At 47.0% G+C, this 16,878-nt stretch overlaps 1 protein-coding gene across 4 annotated transcripts in view; it reads left to right on the forward strand.

Moving 5' to 3' along the window:
* DPP6 (dipeptidyl peptidase like 6) overlaps positions 1 to 16,878 on the forward strand; it is an 851,682-nt gene that overhangs the window by 636,166 nt on the left and 198,638 nt on the right. For all 4 annotated transcript variants that reach the window (XM_049642150.1, XM_049642146.1, XM_049642148.1 and 1 more), the window contains exon 6: positions 6,806 to 6,858. In XM_049642150.1, the coding sequence (XP_049498107.1) occupies positions 6,806 to 6,858 (53 nt within the window). The remainder of the gene's footprint in view (positions 1 to 6,805; positions 6,859 to 16,878) is intronic.

Below are 16,878 nucleotides of genomic sequence, written 5' to 3' on the forward strand. Positions count from 1 at the left end.
CTCACGTTTTCCAGCTTCCAGTTTCTCGCCTCCTTCAGGTTTTTAGTTTTTCACTCGTCATCACTGATGTCACATGCAGCTAATTTTTCTCCTGTTTTTTTCCCTTATCATCCAGTTCCCAAATCTCGCTTTCTTTTCCCTGCCCGATCTTTTTCCTGTGTTCATCTTTCCCGGTTCCCAGTACTTTTAGCCTTCATTCACTCCTTACCGGATCTTGGTTCTTTAACCATGTGTCCCAGCCATGGTGGTCTTGACCCTAACTCAGGAGAATCTTACTCTGAGCTCATCCACACCCTCCAGTACATTTAATTCCCTCTATGAATAGAATGTGGGAAGCGGAGGGGGGAGGCGCAGGAGGCCGGCTGGCCAACTGGAAGATCACTGTGGTTACACAGACATCCAAAACCAGGGCAGTGTTACTGAGGGTAGAAAGTGTGGTGTGAATTTAAGAGACATTCCAAAGTTACTAAGCCCGGTGACACTTGGAAACCCATTGTACGTGGACGGTAAAAAATAACAATAATAATAAAATAAATAAGGAATTAGGAATACTTGAAGCTAATGCCAATGTTTTTCTAGTCAGAGACCACCTTTAGCAGGTCTCTGCTGTAAAGTCTCTAAAGAGACTTCTTTAGCAAGAAAATGGTTTATTTGGCTTCTAAACTGTTACATTTGGGAGACAAGTTTTGGAGAAAAAATAGCCATGCAGAAAGGTCCAAAACAGACTAAAAATAGGAGCCTCGAGCTCAAAAGATAGGTCAAGCATAAAAATGTAAATTCAGTAAAAAGCTGCATAAGAAAGGAATGAATGGGATCTACCAGACCAGAGGTGTAGACCAGCAAGGTGAAAAACAGCAAAGGGGGGCAGGTCTGGTGCCTGCATCCATTGAAGGTGTCTGCAGCAGCAGGAGAGAAAGGCAAGGTCCTGGAGGCAGTGACCTGTCACAGAAGGAAGAACAGAAAGCGGTTCCTGTCACCTTTATCACCCACGGCACAGACGTGGAGCAGACTGGACATTGAGCTGACACCATCATGTCTGGCAGCTGGAAATGAGCTTAGAGATCGCAGTTTGAGAATGTTACAAGTGCACCGGTTACAAGTGCACAGAAGGTGAGGCCCCACAGACTTTTCTCATGCAGCGCAATGATAGTTAAAAAGAAGGAGTCGTTCGGGGAGGATATGACCAGGGATTTTTATTTTTAATGGGGGAGATTTCGAGTTATGTTTGCAGATTTGGGAGACAAAACAACAGAAAGGGAGAGATGAAACATGTAAGGTGGGGTCTTTTACGAAACCTGTAAGGCAGGAGTCCCTAAAGTCCGACAGGAAGCAGAAGGGAACGGGTTGAGAGCTGAGGTTAGTCTTGGAAAGGGTAGCTTCTTTGTGCAGGAGAGGAAAGATGGAAGGGAGGTCCGCAGTAAGGCCATCGCAGTGAAGAATGGGCAGTGGATTTGGGAAGGACTGAAGAAGTCCATTCAGCACCATTTGAGGATGGATTGAACTGGAGCAGAAGTTCAAGGGAGACCAAGAATGGAGTCAAGGAAGACTACGTTTTTAGCTCAGTTTTCTGAGTGGATGATGAAACCACCAACTCAGATGGGACATATCAAAGGAGAACTAGGTTTTAAGGATCATTGAAGAGTTTATTTTGGAGAATATTGAGGTTTTGGTCCTTGTGAGGCATGAGGTAGGGATGCCTAGGTGGAAGTGTGGTTTAAAACTACAGGAGTAGATGATTTCATAGAGGAAGAGGATGGAAAGTGAGTCTGCATGAGTGTGCACAATGGGTCATGAGTGTCAGCACTGAGGCTGAGGTAGGGAAGACCATAGACAACAAGTATGGCTCCGCGGGAGCGATGGAGGGCAGAGGGGATGACCTGTGGGCAGGTGTTTCGAAACTAGAAGAAGCAAACCAAATGTGAACTTCTCCCAGGAAGAACCTTCGACTGGTTATATTTATTCCAATTTTTGGATGCCCGTATCAACCATTTTTCATGATATATCAGAAAGAAAATTTGCTGAAATTGCTTTCCCATCTTGTGAATCGCATTTTGGGTAACAGGTTTTTATGTATTCATTTTCCACGGGGAATTTGATAGTGTGGGAAGAAACCAAAATAACTCAAATCCATGAACTCCCAAAAGTACGCTCTTAGAAAAATAACCAGATGTGTTCTTACCAACTTCCAGCCCTGTACTTTTTTCCATGATCAGAAGTATTAAGAGTCTATTTTAAAGAAAGAAACATAAACACAACAGAGAGAGCAGAAAAAAAAAGAAAAAGAAAGACTTTCTAAGGAACAAATTCTTCCAGTGACATGTCGCTTTTTTTTTTATTCAAGATCAGTCATTTGCTCTTTAAAGAGTAGTTTTCTTTTGTGCCCGTGGTTCTCTCGGCTCTGGGCTGAGAGAACACTTTGTGGAAGAGAGTGATATTTGATTGTTCCATCTTAGAAGGTTGTGACATGGCCCTCCCTCGTCCATCCTTTTGTAAGAGCAGCTCTTCAATCCTAAGTGCACTTTCTTTCCTAAGGGTCCCACTTGTGCTAACGTTCACCCCAGACAGCTTCTTTCACGTGCATGCTTGGCACATCCAGATTTTACCTGTCTCTCCTACATCCTCTCCAATTTTTTTTAAATTAGAGCCTTTCTTTTAAAAAATTGCTTTTATCTATTTATTTTTAGAGAGAATGAGAGCATGAGAGCATGAGCAGGGGAGAGGCAGAGAGAAGGAGGGAGAGAATTCCAAGCAGCCTCCATGCCATCAGCACAGAGCCAGACACAGGGCTCGAACCCACAGACTGTGAGATCATTACCTGAGGTGAAATCGAGAGTCAGATGCTTAACTGACTGAGCCATCCAAACACTCCCATTTTTGTTTCCATCTTTCTAATTAGTGATTCGGTATTCCAGATATTTTACTACATTTTCTATCCACACATGCTTTTTTTTTTTTTCTTTTAACCCAACAGTACAGGCATAGAATTGAGAATGGGTAATTCTCTCATTTTCTTCTTACCATTGCCCTTATGAGGTTATATCAGTTCAGTCTCCTTTTTTCTCATTGGTCCCAGTCAGAAGATACTCCCAGGGCTGAATTTCAGAGGCAGAGGCATGTTTAAAGAGGCTTGTGAAGACCAACTTTGGGTGTTTGTGTGAGAATGGCATAACCGGGGAGTGAATGGAAATCACCGTGTCCAGATGGATTAAAGAAATAGTCCTGGGGCTGCTGGGTGGCTCAGTCGGTTAAGTCAGTCACAGTCCGACCCTGATTAATGTTATGATCTCGCTGTTTGTGGGTTCAAGCCCCACATCAGCACAGAGCCCGCTTCAGATCCTCTGTCTCCCTCTCTCTCTGCCCCTCCTCTGCTGGCATTCTCTCTCTCTCTCAAAAATAAACATTTTTTTAAAAAAGGAAGTCCTTCAACCATGAAGTTTTGCATGGTCGTTGTATCAGTTGGGATCCTGGATTCTTCAGTTGACAGCCATCAACTTGGACTTGTAACTTGAGAGTTAAGAGATATGCCCTTTGTTCAGACAGTTTCCAACACAGTGATCAGAGAGAGACAGACCTCAGCTCACACCTTGCTTGAGCTTGATTTGAATTCTTTAAGATTCGATTTTCCTGTCTTCAGGATAGGGTGCTAATGTCTATTCACAGAAATTGAGTGACTTCAGTATTCCGAGGGGCTGGCACACCGCCTGATGGGTAGGACATGCTCCATGAACACTAGCCACTCACCTTCCACTTCCTCAGCCTCACCCTCATCATCACTTCTGACACTTTGGGCTGCCCTGTACAGTAATGTCAAAGACGTCCTTCAAGTGTTTGGTCTACGAGTGGTCTTACCCAGCCCCTCACTTCTGTACTGAAACTGATTTGATAAGGGATTTGTTTTTCTGTTTGTTTTAAAAGTTGCTGGAGGTTTATAGGAGGGAATCCGGTAACTTAGAAGTCTGTACCTATCTGATGGAATAGTTACCCTTTTTCGTCTGGATTTAAACTAGATCTGTCACTTCTGTATGGCTGTATAAGAGCTGAACAGCTTAAGACAACCAACATTTATTATCTTGAAGTTACTGTGGGTCAGGAATCCAAGACCTTCTCTTCTGAGTGGTTCTGGGTCATGGTCTGTCATGAGTGTCAGCCGGGGCGGCATCATCTGAAGGCTAGACTGGGGACGAAGACTGCACGTCCAAGCTCCCTCATGTGGCTGTTGGCAAGACTCCCCAGCTCCTCGTTGGCTGTTGGTGATCTGTTGGAGAGGAACCTTGGTTGCTCACCACGTGACCTCTCCCTAGGGCTGCTTAAAGTTCTTAATGGCATGGTGCTGTCTTCCCCCAGAGCAATGACCTGAAAGAGAGCCAGCAGGAAGCCAGGATTCCTTTGACAGCCTGGTCTCTGAAGTCTCATACCATCATTTCTGCTGCCTTCTATATGATAGACTCCCAGAATTAGGCTCCACCCCACCTTCCCCCGCCTCCTCCTTATTGCCTCCACTCTTCCCCTCCCCCTCCTTTTCCTCTCTCCCCTGCCCTTGCCTACCTCACTTTCCTATCTTAGCAAACAAAGGTTACCTTTTGCCTGCCTGGGGTCACCATGACAATAGAGTGAGATTAAACAGAATGAGCAGGTGCCTCCGGAGTTTAGGAGTGCCGTGTAGCACAGGGCCCATGTGCCATGACTGCAGAGAATTGCATTGTGTCTGTTGAGCTTCTGTTCTTGCATCTGAGGAAGCTCATCCAGCTCAGAGGCAGTGTAGTCAAAGCACAGGGTCCTTTGGTGGGCGCTGTCTGGGCAGTGATCTCCTTGGGACACGGCTCTCCCTTCTCTCCTGGGGAAGCAGCGTCACTTCAGAAATAGCAGAGCTGGGTTCCTCTGCTCCTTATCAGTCACCCCGCAGGTCCGTGAAGTTCTCCTGCACAGTTGTATGCCTGCTGGCTATTTATTCATAACCAAAGCAGTATTTGGACACGTTTCCCAGTCATATGCCACCCACTGTCCCCAGCAGGCCACCCCACATCCCATCATTCTGGTGCCAGAGCCTTGGGATCTTCAAAAGCAAAAGATCTTCTGGGCTCGAAGGCTGTTGTTTACTTTTGTATCTGGATTCCTTTTCTCCAAGCAACTGCAATCCACCATGATTGTCCAGAAGTTAATCCGGGGGCCCCAACAAGGCAGGGGGTTGGTGAGCTTAGCACAGTCCTGCCTGTTCTCTTTGGCAGGCTCACTCTGTCCTCAGCACCCCAATATATTCTTCTACTCTATGTGCTTCATGATGGATCTGTCTTCCTTGGCCTGCACATTCCTCACCGATTATCTTTAGAAAGGTGGTTTGTGGGGCACCTGGGGGCTCAGTCAGTTGAGCGTCTGACTTCAGCTCAGGTCATGATCTCGCAGTTCATGGGTTCAAGCCCTGCATCGGGCTCTGTGCTGACAGCTCGGAGCCTGGAACCTGCTTCCAATTCTGTGTCTCCCTCTCTCTCTGCCCCTCTACCACTCACACTCTCTCTCCCTGTCTCGAAAATAAACATTAAAAAAAAGTGGTTTCTTTTTTCTTTTTACACTTTGTTTATTTAAGTAATCTCTACTCCCCACGTGGGGCTCAAACTCACAACCCCAAGATCAAGAGTCGCACGCCCCTCTGACCGAGCCAGCCCAGCGTCCCTAGGAAGTGGTTTTAAATGCTGGTCGTTGAACGTTTACCCACACAGAGTGTTGACTCTCAGAAAGTACACAGGTAGAAGAAAGGGACTACAGTACCTCCTTGCTTCAGCCCTGCAGGGTAACCCATCATATCCCAACGCTGGGGAGGCTCTCTGTCCAGAAAGCAGGAGGTGAATGCCGAGACTTCCTGCATTGTGTGTTGTCCCTTCTCTTGGTCATTCCTTGCATTCCTTTCATTGCATTTATGGGTCAGGAAATCCTCTCCTGGCTCAAGAGTTTAAGAGAGGCTCCAGGTTGGGGCTTATAGGAGTTTGGAGACAGAGTTTTGCTTGTTTCCTTAGTTTTAAGGGGCGCCTGGGTGGCGCAGTCGGTTAAGCGTCCGACTTCAGCCAGGTCACGATCTCGCGGTCCGTGAGTTCGAGCCCCGCGTCAGGCTCTGGGCTGATGGCTCGGAGCCTGGAGCCTGTTTCCGATTCTGTGTCTCCCTCTCTCTCTGCCCCTCCCCCGTTCATGCTCTGTCTCTCTCTGTCCCAAAAATAAATAAAAAACGTTGGAAAAAAAAAATTAAAAAAAAAAAATAATAAAAGCCATGCTCCCTCTTGCATTGAGTTCTTCATTTGCTGACCCCTCTCCGAAGCTGAAAGGTGCACATCACATTCTACAGCAGGACAGGGGGCTGCCCAGTGAAGCCTGTGTTGGCGTCTGTATTCACTGAGGATACACAATGGAATGTGCCGTCATTTACAGGGAAGTCCCACGCTACAAGGGTCTCACGGTCCCGTTGGGTCCAGCTGACTGACTGCCTCTGGTGACCTCATTCACGCTGTACTGCACGTAGTTGAGCTGGAAATCTGTGCCCCTGATTTAATCACAAAAACCAGCTGATTATGGGGATAATATCGAGCCTCTGGCTGCCCTGTAAACAATGTGCAAATGACAAAAGTGAAATAAACAGAATGTGCAAATTAACTTCCTAAGTAAACTAAAGATGTTGCCTCCGGGTCTCCTGATTAACTCCTTTTCGTCCCCCTAATGTTTTTTGGGATTCACAGTGATCTGAAAAATATCACAGTCACAGCCTTTGTCTCAATGCTTGCTTTGTTTTCTTTTTTTTTTTTTTCTGTCTTGTCTGTTTCAGATATACCAACACTCCTACACTGGATACTATGTCCTGAGCAAAATTCCTCATGGGTAAGATTGTTCTTTCATTTTCTTTTAATGAGAAATATTCAGAACAAAGAAGGCATAGAACACTGAATAGTAGCTTCGTTCATGGAATTAAGGGCAGGTGATGGGACAGCTCTATTTTGACAGTGCAGCATCCTGATGTGTGGCCTCTGTGGCTCCTCCCTGGCTAACTACATCAAGGGTCTCAGGGGTGACATGAGTCCAGTTACTTGCCGTTTGTAAAGCCCCCATCGTAGGACAACTCCACCTGTCTCCTGCTCTGGTTCCCGAGGTCCGTGTCAAGGTCGTGCAGGGCGGACTTTCCCCTGTGCCTTGCAACCTCCCAGGCACAGTGGATGGCCCTCGGACTCCCACAAGAGTTCCGGTTATATCCAAAATAGAGGGGCACCCCTAAACTTACCTGGTCTCTTGAAAATGCATGATTTGCGACCCAGAAGTGTGTGTGGGAAGGAGGGACATGAGCACATGCCTGATACCCACGCACAACACTGGGGTGCCCTATCGGGAGCTTGTCTCCAGAGTCCAAAGGCAGGAAGGACACTGGTTAAAGTCTGCCGAAGCCATTTGTTGAGTCAGACACATGACGAAACAGCTCCAGAGCTAGCAAGAAGAGGCAAGGATGCCTTTTTATTTCTCTCCCTTCCTCCGTCCTCCTGTGTCGTCACCTCCCCTGCCCCCAGACTCTTGTTCCCCGCCTCAGCCTCTCCTTCACTCCTCCGGGGCTCCTCTTGCTGTGCTTGGAAAAGGGGAGGGGCTCAGGAAGTGTTCAAAGAAATTGAACTGTGCTGCTGCCCATGTTGCGTGCATTGCCTCTGAATATGTAGGGGAGGCATCCTAATTTTCCTGACTTGAGCACACAGGAATTGCTGAAAAGTTTCATAAGAGAGCATCAATCAACAGCATGAATGTTTCCAATCTGCTTTCTACTCCATTTCTGTAGAATGTGGGCATCTCCTTGGAAAACAAAATGGAGAAAATAATTTCATTTGGACTTCAGACAAATGACAGTTGTGTGTAGATCCGAGGCAACGTGAGATTCATAGTTTCTGGTGGGCTGTTAGACAAATCAAGCTCAAAGAAACTGAAGGCAAACCACTGTGGTAAAAATTAAGTGTCTGTAGGAATTTTTCATTTAAAGCCTATTTTAAAGATAAACTCGGATGTTTTCCACTGAGGAGGAATTATTCTATCATTTTTCCAAGCAGATGTGCATCTTCAAAGGTCACAGTAGTCAAGGGTGTAATTATGCCATGAGATTTATGTACCCCTTGTAGGACGATAGAATGTATTATAGATGATGAATATTTCATTCCATCTTATATAAATTTGTAAGACTCAAAACTTGAAAAGCATTTTATGCTTAACACTTTGTGTTAATACTTTACTGCATCGGTCAGAATTTAGAAATAGATTTGGAGTCTGTACAAGGTTCTGCCAGACCAGCGACAAACCAGAGGAGGAGATAGTCTGTGTTGATGACTTTGTTTCATGTTGGTGACTTTGTTTCATGTCGATGATGATGATACCCCCTCTCTATGTGTAGAGATTGTCAACACATAGTGTACTGTCTTCAATATTTTAAAAATAATCACAGTAATAATAATTGCTGTCATTTATAGATTGACTTCTGTGCACCGTTACTCTAGCACAACAGCCTGCAAGAAAGGCACTTTTTTTGAGAGAGAGAGGAGAGAAAAGGGCAGAGAGAGAGAGAGAGAGAGAGAATCCCAAGTAGGCTCCCCGCCCAGTACAGAGCCCAATGTGGGGCTTGATCCCATGACCCTGGGATCATGACCGAAACTCAAAGCAACAGTCAGACATCAACCTACAGAGCCACCCAGGAGCCCCAAGAAAAGCATTCTTACCCCCACTTACAGTGAGACCTGGGACATCAAGTAACTTCCCAGCATCTCCTAGCTCACGTACAGTTGAGCTGGGATCCAGTGCCAGCCTGGCTGACTCCAGACCCCAAGCCATCAAGACAACCCCCTTGAGTTATATTACAGCTGCAAATATTGGATCTTTAGTGGTGCTAGTTTATTTTCCCTAAGCACCTCTGTATGATTGGTAGATGTAGCCGATTCCTTGTTACATTTACTGGAAGAGAACCCTGGTGGATGAGGAAGTCGGTGGCCCAGCCCATCACCCAGATGAACTGCAGCATCTCCAAACCTCGCATTGTTTGCCCGCCCACCTCTTCCTCTTTGTCATAAGATCATTTGTGGAAAATGAATCAATTAATTAATTCTAAATAGTGTTGACACCTCATTTGTATTAGTGAGACAGTGGATTTCTGAACCGGATGAGCCCTCAGGCCTCAAGTCTTTGCAACCTTAGCAATGCCTCAAGTCCACTGCCTGTGCAGGCGACCAGGCCACCGGGTGGCAGGAAAAGATACAGCCCGCCTTCCAAGGCTTGTACCGTAGGTGGGTTTGGGGTAGAAAGGAAAGCACAATTATGGTTTTAAAACAAAAATAAGCAGGCATCTGGGTGACTCAGTCGGTTGAGCGTCTGACTTGGGCTCAGGTCATGATCTCGCAGTTTGTGGGTTGGAGCCCCGAGTCGGGCTCTGTGCTTCCAGCTCAGAGCCTGGAGCCTGCTTCAGATTCTGCATATCCCACCCCACCCCTCCCCCACTTGCTCTCTTTCTCTCTCTCTCTCAAAAATAAACATTAAAAAATGTTTAATAAAACAAAAATAAGCTTGTATTAAATTATTTAGATTTGCATTACTCATCATGCACAAAAACAAGGAGCTTTTCCTTGGTGCTTCTGAAGACACAGATCTGTACTTTGCCACAAATTCTCACTTCCCTCTCTCTGCTTCTCCTCTAAACACTTCACTGGAAGCCGGAGGCCATGCAGTCTGCAGGATGGGATTACCTGTCATTTGTAACTTGAATTTTGTCCTGGCTTCAGGCTGGCCAACCAGTCACAGAGAAGGGTCGAATTAATTTTTCAATGCCTTCTGAATTGTGGTTTCCTTCCTTTTTGCCAGAGGCAGAAGAATTAGGGGAGGGTCTACTTGTTTTTCTGTGTCACTCACAAGCCAGAAAGAGGCCCTCCCTGTCCCGTGCGCCCGCATCCCCCATCACAGTTCGAACCTCTGTCTGTAGCGGGAGCTGGGTCCGGTCCTTTGCACATACTGGCTAGAGCTGTAGCGAGAATCCCGGGGCAGCAGTATTTTCATCTACTCAAAGATCTAAAACCTAAGGGAAAATCTGTTCATCTTCCACACCCTATGGACCTATCTACGGATAGATCAAAAAGCGTATTCTTAAACAGGTATCTTTTACACAAATTTGTTTGTTAACCCAGATTTAAAAAGCTAGTCATTCTTAACATAAAATGTTTCACTAAGTTCGCATATCAGAAAGTCAGCAAAATAAAACAATCTTCTGTAATAGAGATTATCGCCCTGGCTCAATGTTCTCTATTAAGGATCCATCATGTGTTTTCATAGAAGTACTTATTTTTGTAGACTTGGCTGCTTCTTGACATTTTCCTGATATGACTTTTTTCTTGAATTAGTTTTTTTCTTTGGCTTGAGGGCTTTTGTAAAAGAAAGAATTTATTTCTGTATGACTACAATTTCTTATATTTACTAGCATCATCCTGAAAATCATATGGACTAGTGAAAAGTATCCCCTTTATAACCTTAATCAGTTTTAAGAAAAATTCGGCATATCTCTTAATTGGGTGGCCTTGGCATTTGGGGTCTGGCAAACAAAGTAATAATGGAACAGACACCAAGAAATATGTGAACATAGCTTTGTTTACATGCCAGGCCATCTTCTGTGGATTTTGTTGCCCAAAGTTAGCTCGTTGACTGGTATTTTTTAGGCACCAAACATAAGTATACAGAAATGGCACTCCTTTGGAATTCTAATTGACCTGTGAAGTCACATTCTGTATCTGAAAACTGTAAACTGAGATGTAGGTCTTTCTGCCCAGACTTACTCTCTAACTTCATGGGCTGGGATACAGAGGGCATTGCGTTTATTTAGTAACTGGACATCTGGGATAAAAACCTACACACAGTGTATGTTGCCCACAGCATGATGTGGGAATTTACTTCAGCTCTGTGGTCCCAAGGGTGTGAATCCGAATCCTCAACCCACCACTGACCTTGATCGTTGTCATACTTCTACAGATCTGTTTCCATATTTTTAAAAAGATGATATAATAGTGTTCCTCTCATAGACACATTGTAACAATTAAGTGGAGCGATATATCCAAAATGCACAGTAGAGAATTTTGCTTCCGGTGAACATTTGGGAATGTGATTTCTTAATATTGTAGCATGCACCTATATATATTTGTAGTCTTGTGATTAAATATTGTTACACTTTACTTTCTGGCCAGCTGAAATCCTTTCTAAGGGGAGGAATGATACACCCGTATAAGGTTAAGATTCCCTTTGGGGCAGCTGGTGGTTCAGTTAGTCAAGTGTCCAACTCTTGACTTTGGCTCAGGTCAGGACCTCACGGTTCGTGAGTTCAAGCCCCATGTCGGGCTCTGCACTGACAGTGCATAGCCTGTTTGGGATTCTCTCTCTCTGCCCCTTCCCCACTTGTTATCTCTCTTGCTCTCTCTCAAAATAAATAAATAAACATTTTTTTAAAAGAATAAAATTCCCTTCAATAATTGTTCAAAGCTAAGGCTTATTCTGTGACACTCAGGTAATTATAATTTCTCTCTTAAAGGAGATGTTTGTAGCCTCAGCTATCTATAATTCTCCATGCTCAGTAAATTCTTTTCCATAACATCTAAATCTGACCTGTCACAATTAATTTGTAAGGCATTCAGGTTTTTCCTCCAGTGGAAACAAACAAGATGATATAAGTCAGTATTTATTTTTTTAATGTTTTAATGTTTATTTATTTTGAGAGAGAGACAGAGTGTGAGCAGAAGAGGGGCAGAGGGAGAGGGAGACACAGAATCCGAAGCAGGCTCCAGGCTCCGAGCTGTCAGCGTAGAGCCCATCCTGGGGCTTGAACCCACAAACCGTGAGATCATGACCTGAGCTGAAGTCAGACGCTCAACCAACAGAGCCACCCAGGCACCCCAGTCAGCAAGTATTTATTGAGACGCTGTGTTGAGTAATGAAAGCATGGTTGATATCCTTAAGAAGTTCAAAATCCTGTTGAAAAGAAAAGATATAGACTTTGTAACAGTATGTAATTAAGTGGCCCAAAGGGGTATTTTATTTTTTTTTCAACGTTTTTTATTTATTTTTGGGACAGAGAGAGACAGAGCATGAACAGGGGAGGGGCAGAGAGAGAGGGAGACACAGAATCGGAAACAGGCTCCAGGCTCCGAGCCATCAGCCCAGAGCCTGACGCGGGGCTCGAACCCACGGACCGCGAGATCGTGACCTGGCTGAAGTCGGACGCCCAACCGACTGCGCCACCCAGGCGCCCCCCAAAGGGGTATTTTAAACACTGAGCACAGAAGAAGAGAAAGCTGTGGGCATCAGGATTATGCTGAGCCTTACAGCTGAGTGAGTTGTTGTTTTCAGTAGCCGGAGACAGAGGAGATATTCCAGGTTTGGTCGGTCATTAAACAGACTTGACTTTTGCACTGAGCCAGCATCTTCTGGAATTCGTGGGGTGCCGGCCCAGGCCATGTTCACACAGGCTCTGCATGGGTAGAGTTAGGGTTGGGTGGGTGTTAGGATAGCACTGAGGTGTAAGGAACCTAATGCCACCCTAGTGTGATGGGTCTTCATAGTAAGAACATAGGGATTACGTAGAGCAGATGTGCTGAAAACAGCAGGCTTGGGTGAGTTTCGTGCATGTGTGGAGAAGACTGAAGGGAGAGGAGATCTGGGGCGTGGACTCCATCAGGAGGCTGGCCAGGGGGAGTAACGAAGGCTTGGAACGTGGCAGAGCTCAGTGGGTGGAGAAACCACACTCCTAGTGATTATGGGTGGCCGGTGTTCTCCTGGAAAATGAAGACATATTTCAAGTGTTTATTCCATGTCCCTCTAATTAAATCTTCAGCAGCCTGTGTCCCGCTGTGAGCTGAGCCTGGTGCATGAGAAGATTCAAGGTAGTGAGTTCACAAGGGCAGTGATGAGAATTCTCAGCACATGTCAGTGCCTCGGTGGCTCACCACCTTTCCTTCCTGGCCTTTTCTCATGGATCCCCAGGGGCCCTGCTGCTGGCCCTTCCAGGCAGACACACTCTGGCTCTACCCTCACAGCTGCCAGGAATTGCATGAATACGATTGTTCGTATAATGTACAAGTGTGAAGCCAAAAGGCAGAAGAAAGTGATGTCCTTAAAATACCACTTTGCTTGTCTCTATCATGGCATGGGGTGGGGAGATCTCCCCGCGCCCCCCCCCCCCAACCCACCACACCGTTACTGGCTTTCACATATTTTCAGAACCGTGGACAGCTCAGAGGTCTACACTAACATTCAGGACCGTGGACAGCTCAGAGGTCTGCACTAATATTCAGAACTGTGGACAGCCTAAAGGTCTACACTAGCACTTGGTCTGGGTCCTTCGCCCCCTTCTCCCTTGCTCTCTTGCCTCCCCCCACCCCCACACATACCGCCTTCCTCCCTCCAGAATACAAACTCTTAGCAAGCATTTTCAAGGGAACATGACTTTAGAGTCAGAGATCTGGGAATAAATCCCCAGGCTGCCTCTTTACCTGTGTAATCAGGGAAGAGTTACTTTGCTTCTCCAGGCACAATTACTCCATATGTACAATGGAAATAAAATGCCTGACTCATAGGGTTCATGTAAAGGTTATAGGAAACACTAGAATAATGAGGTGGGCGTTTAAATGCCTGCTTTGGTGTGTGGAAAGCACTACACGCTCTATTCACGGAGGAACCAAGATCTTCCGTGATATGGCCAAGTCTAATTAACCCCCCTGCATTTGGGCACAAAATAAATGTCATCCTCAATGTCAACTCGGATCAATTGTAATGGCTTACTAGAGCTCTGAGGGTAGAGCTGAGTAGTCGAGGGCTATGCCCAGGCTCTGTGGGAAAGCGTGCAGACATCGATGTTTCTGCCCTGCAGTGAGGGAGGAGGAAGACACGTGCCATGCTCCCGTGAGTGGTCACATCAGTGGCGTGTCCAAGCACTGCCCCCAGACGGCGTGCTCCTGGAGGTCCTCACCTGCACACGTGCTCCAGACTTCCTGCTCCCTGTGTGGCTGCACCCCCAGCCTCTGACCCTTCATGCCCCAGCGCCCACACCCCCTCCTCCAAGAGTCCTCCGCCAACTGCCCGAACCCCCAGAGTTCCCACCACAGTTCCCAGTTCCCACCACAGTTCATCCTGGCATTAAACTGCTACTCACCTTGTTGTAAATATGTGTTTTTTCTGAGTGGAATGTTCAGAAATGTTTTCAATATGCATTCATTGCCTGACACTCCTCACCCTCACCCTAAGGCCTCAGAGAGAAGGGTTTCTCTGGCAGGGGCTTGACTGTGTCTGCACCCACGGAGGCTGGTGCCCCAGGACAGCATGGCTGTGCAGAAGGGGGTGCCCCGCACACCTTACTCTCCCCGGTGCCAGAGGTCTCATACACCAGGGCTGGGCCAGTTGGCAGAGAAAAGCCATCAGTCACAGGCAGAAGGAGGTGGTTTCAACCACTCTTTCCCACCAAATAATTTGTCGCCATAAGCCCAAGTGAAGAGTGAAAAACACACTTGTGACCTTGCTGATTCTAAGCTGCATGTTTGTGTCTCTTGAGTTGTTCCCGTCGTGGGAGGCATTCCTTCGATGCTGGCCGACGGTGGGAGGAAATGGATTCAGTGATAGAGCAGTGTTGACTCGGAAGAAAATGCGTGCCGGGCCCCACCCCCGTCAAGCAAATGAGTCTCTGACGACGGGGCCTGGCTCTGGGATCAGCCAGGCCTGCCCCGCCATCACTTGCTGTCATCACTAAACGTAGCTGGAGCTGAAACAAGTGACTGAAGTTTCCCCTGAAACGTTCATTTCCTTGTCCTCTTGACAAGCTCAGAGAGCACAGCCAGCCTCAGATTAATGGTGATGGGGGCGATTTGTTTAGTGATATTCAGGAGAGGCTCCTTAGTATGGAGGTCCAAACCACAGAGGTGACACAGGGCCTGCTGTTGGTCGCCTGGGTTCGTCCCCAGCCAGGGGCACGGTCCCTGGTGCTTCTGTGTGCCCCGTGTCCTGCCAGTGCGGGAGCTTGACATGGGCTCCACCGAGTGGGATCAGCAGTGAGCCGCCCATTAGGATTCATGCATTTTTGTGCTGTGCACACTCCCCCTCTACGGTCTAAGTCACGTGAAATTAGAGGCTTGCCTGTTGAGCCGTTTCCGTCGGGCGTGAGGGTCGGTCACCTGAGGAGCTGTCCACATCCCCGGGGTCAGCCCTCTTCCTGCTCACGGACCTTTTCCTGAAGAGAAGTGCCGGGCACCGAGCAGACACCCCTGGACGGCTGGACCTGCAAGGTGCTTGTAGCGTGTACCGTGCCTTCATTTCTGCTGCGGACGTAATGGAGCAGCCAGCGTGTGCCAAAACCGTGCTAGCCTCGGGGCGGTTGATGGAAAGGCCATGCGTACCCCTTGCTGCCTCGTTGATTTTGTATTGTTTTTATGTCACCTTTCTACGTCTCTGTGCTCCAGACTATGCCTACAGAGGGCTGGACACCGAGCCCCCAACTGTTTACCTTGGTGACATTGACTCAGGTTGAACTTCACAGCACCCTTGACCAGGAAAGCGGCTCTAGTGGATGGCGGGAGGGGACGATGGGGGTGGACAGGCTTGTGAAAGACGGGCATGCGGCGGTCACATGTGTATAATCGCAGGCTCGTTGCAGCATAACTGACCTATAATAAAACTCACGGTTTGGGGGGGCACCTGAGTGGCTCAGTCAGTTAAGCGTCCAACTTCGGCTCAGGTCATGATCTCACGGTTTGTGAGTTCGAGCCCCGCGTCAGGCTCTGTGCTGACAGCTCGGAGCCTGGGGAGCCTGCTTCGGATTCTGTGTCTCCCTCTCTCTCTGCCCTTCCCCGCTCGTGCTCTGTCTCTCTTTCAAAAATTAAATAAAAACATTTGAAAATTGAAAAAACATAAAACACACGGTTTTAATTGTAAGGTTTCAGGAAGTTTTGACTAATGGTGCCATCAGGGGAGCATCTCAACACCAAGACAGAAGGAATCCCATCGTGCACCACTTTCACCCGCTGTGGTTGTCCCCGACAGCCAGTGACATGGGGTCCGTCCCCGTGGTCTTGCCTTTTCTAGAATGTCTTGCAAGTGGAGTCATACTCACATCGTCTGTGTGGCTGGCTTCTTTGTTAGCATGACTACCGTCAAAGTTCCCCCACATTATTGCCCGTGTCTGCGTTTCATACTTTTTATTGCTGAGACCTGGCCCATTGTATGGATACACCGTAATTTGTTTACATGTTCACCATTTGACATTTCAGTTGTTTCCAGCCTGGGGCTTTTTTGGATAAAGCTGCCGTGAATTTTTGCATACAGAATAGCATATGGAGGTAGGTTTTCATTTCTCCTGAGTAAATACCTAGAAGGAGAATTGCTGATTTGCACAGTAAATGTATGTTTAACTCAATAAAAAAAAAATTGCTGGATTATTATCCACAGTGGCTGTGCGGTTTAGACCCTCCCTTTTTAGGTTCATTACCTGTCCTTCACCCCATCCTTGCACGTGACTAGCCAGATGTGCCTACATAGGCTCCTGTCTCCGAGCTCTCCCTGCCCCGATGCGGGCACTGCAGGGTTGGCTGTCCAACCTGACTGCACATTTCTCGTCCCCACAACTGCTGTCTTTGGAGCACTCTACGAATGACAGGTCCATGGGGAAGTGTGTGGTGGGCACCGTAGGAGGTCAGAGGTGGGAGGCAGAGCAGACCCTCATGAAGAGGCTGTTATGTGCATAAGCCCCTGGGCGTAAACCTCAGGAGCCATTGGGAAAGTTCCAGGCCCTTGGGATCCCTCACTTCCTGGACAGATTTCCGGGAAAGGATTTCTTTTCAAGAACCACCCTTCTTAGAGGAAGGACCA

This window comes from Panthera uncia, chromosome A2 (genome assembly GCF_023721935.1).
Source record: "Panthera uncia isolate 11264 chromosome A2, Puncia_PCG_1.0, whole genome shotgun sequence".
Taxonomy (NCBI): Eukaryota; Metazoa; Chordata; class Mammalia; order Carnivora; family Felidae; genus Panthera; species Panthera uncia.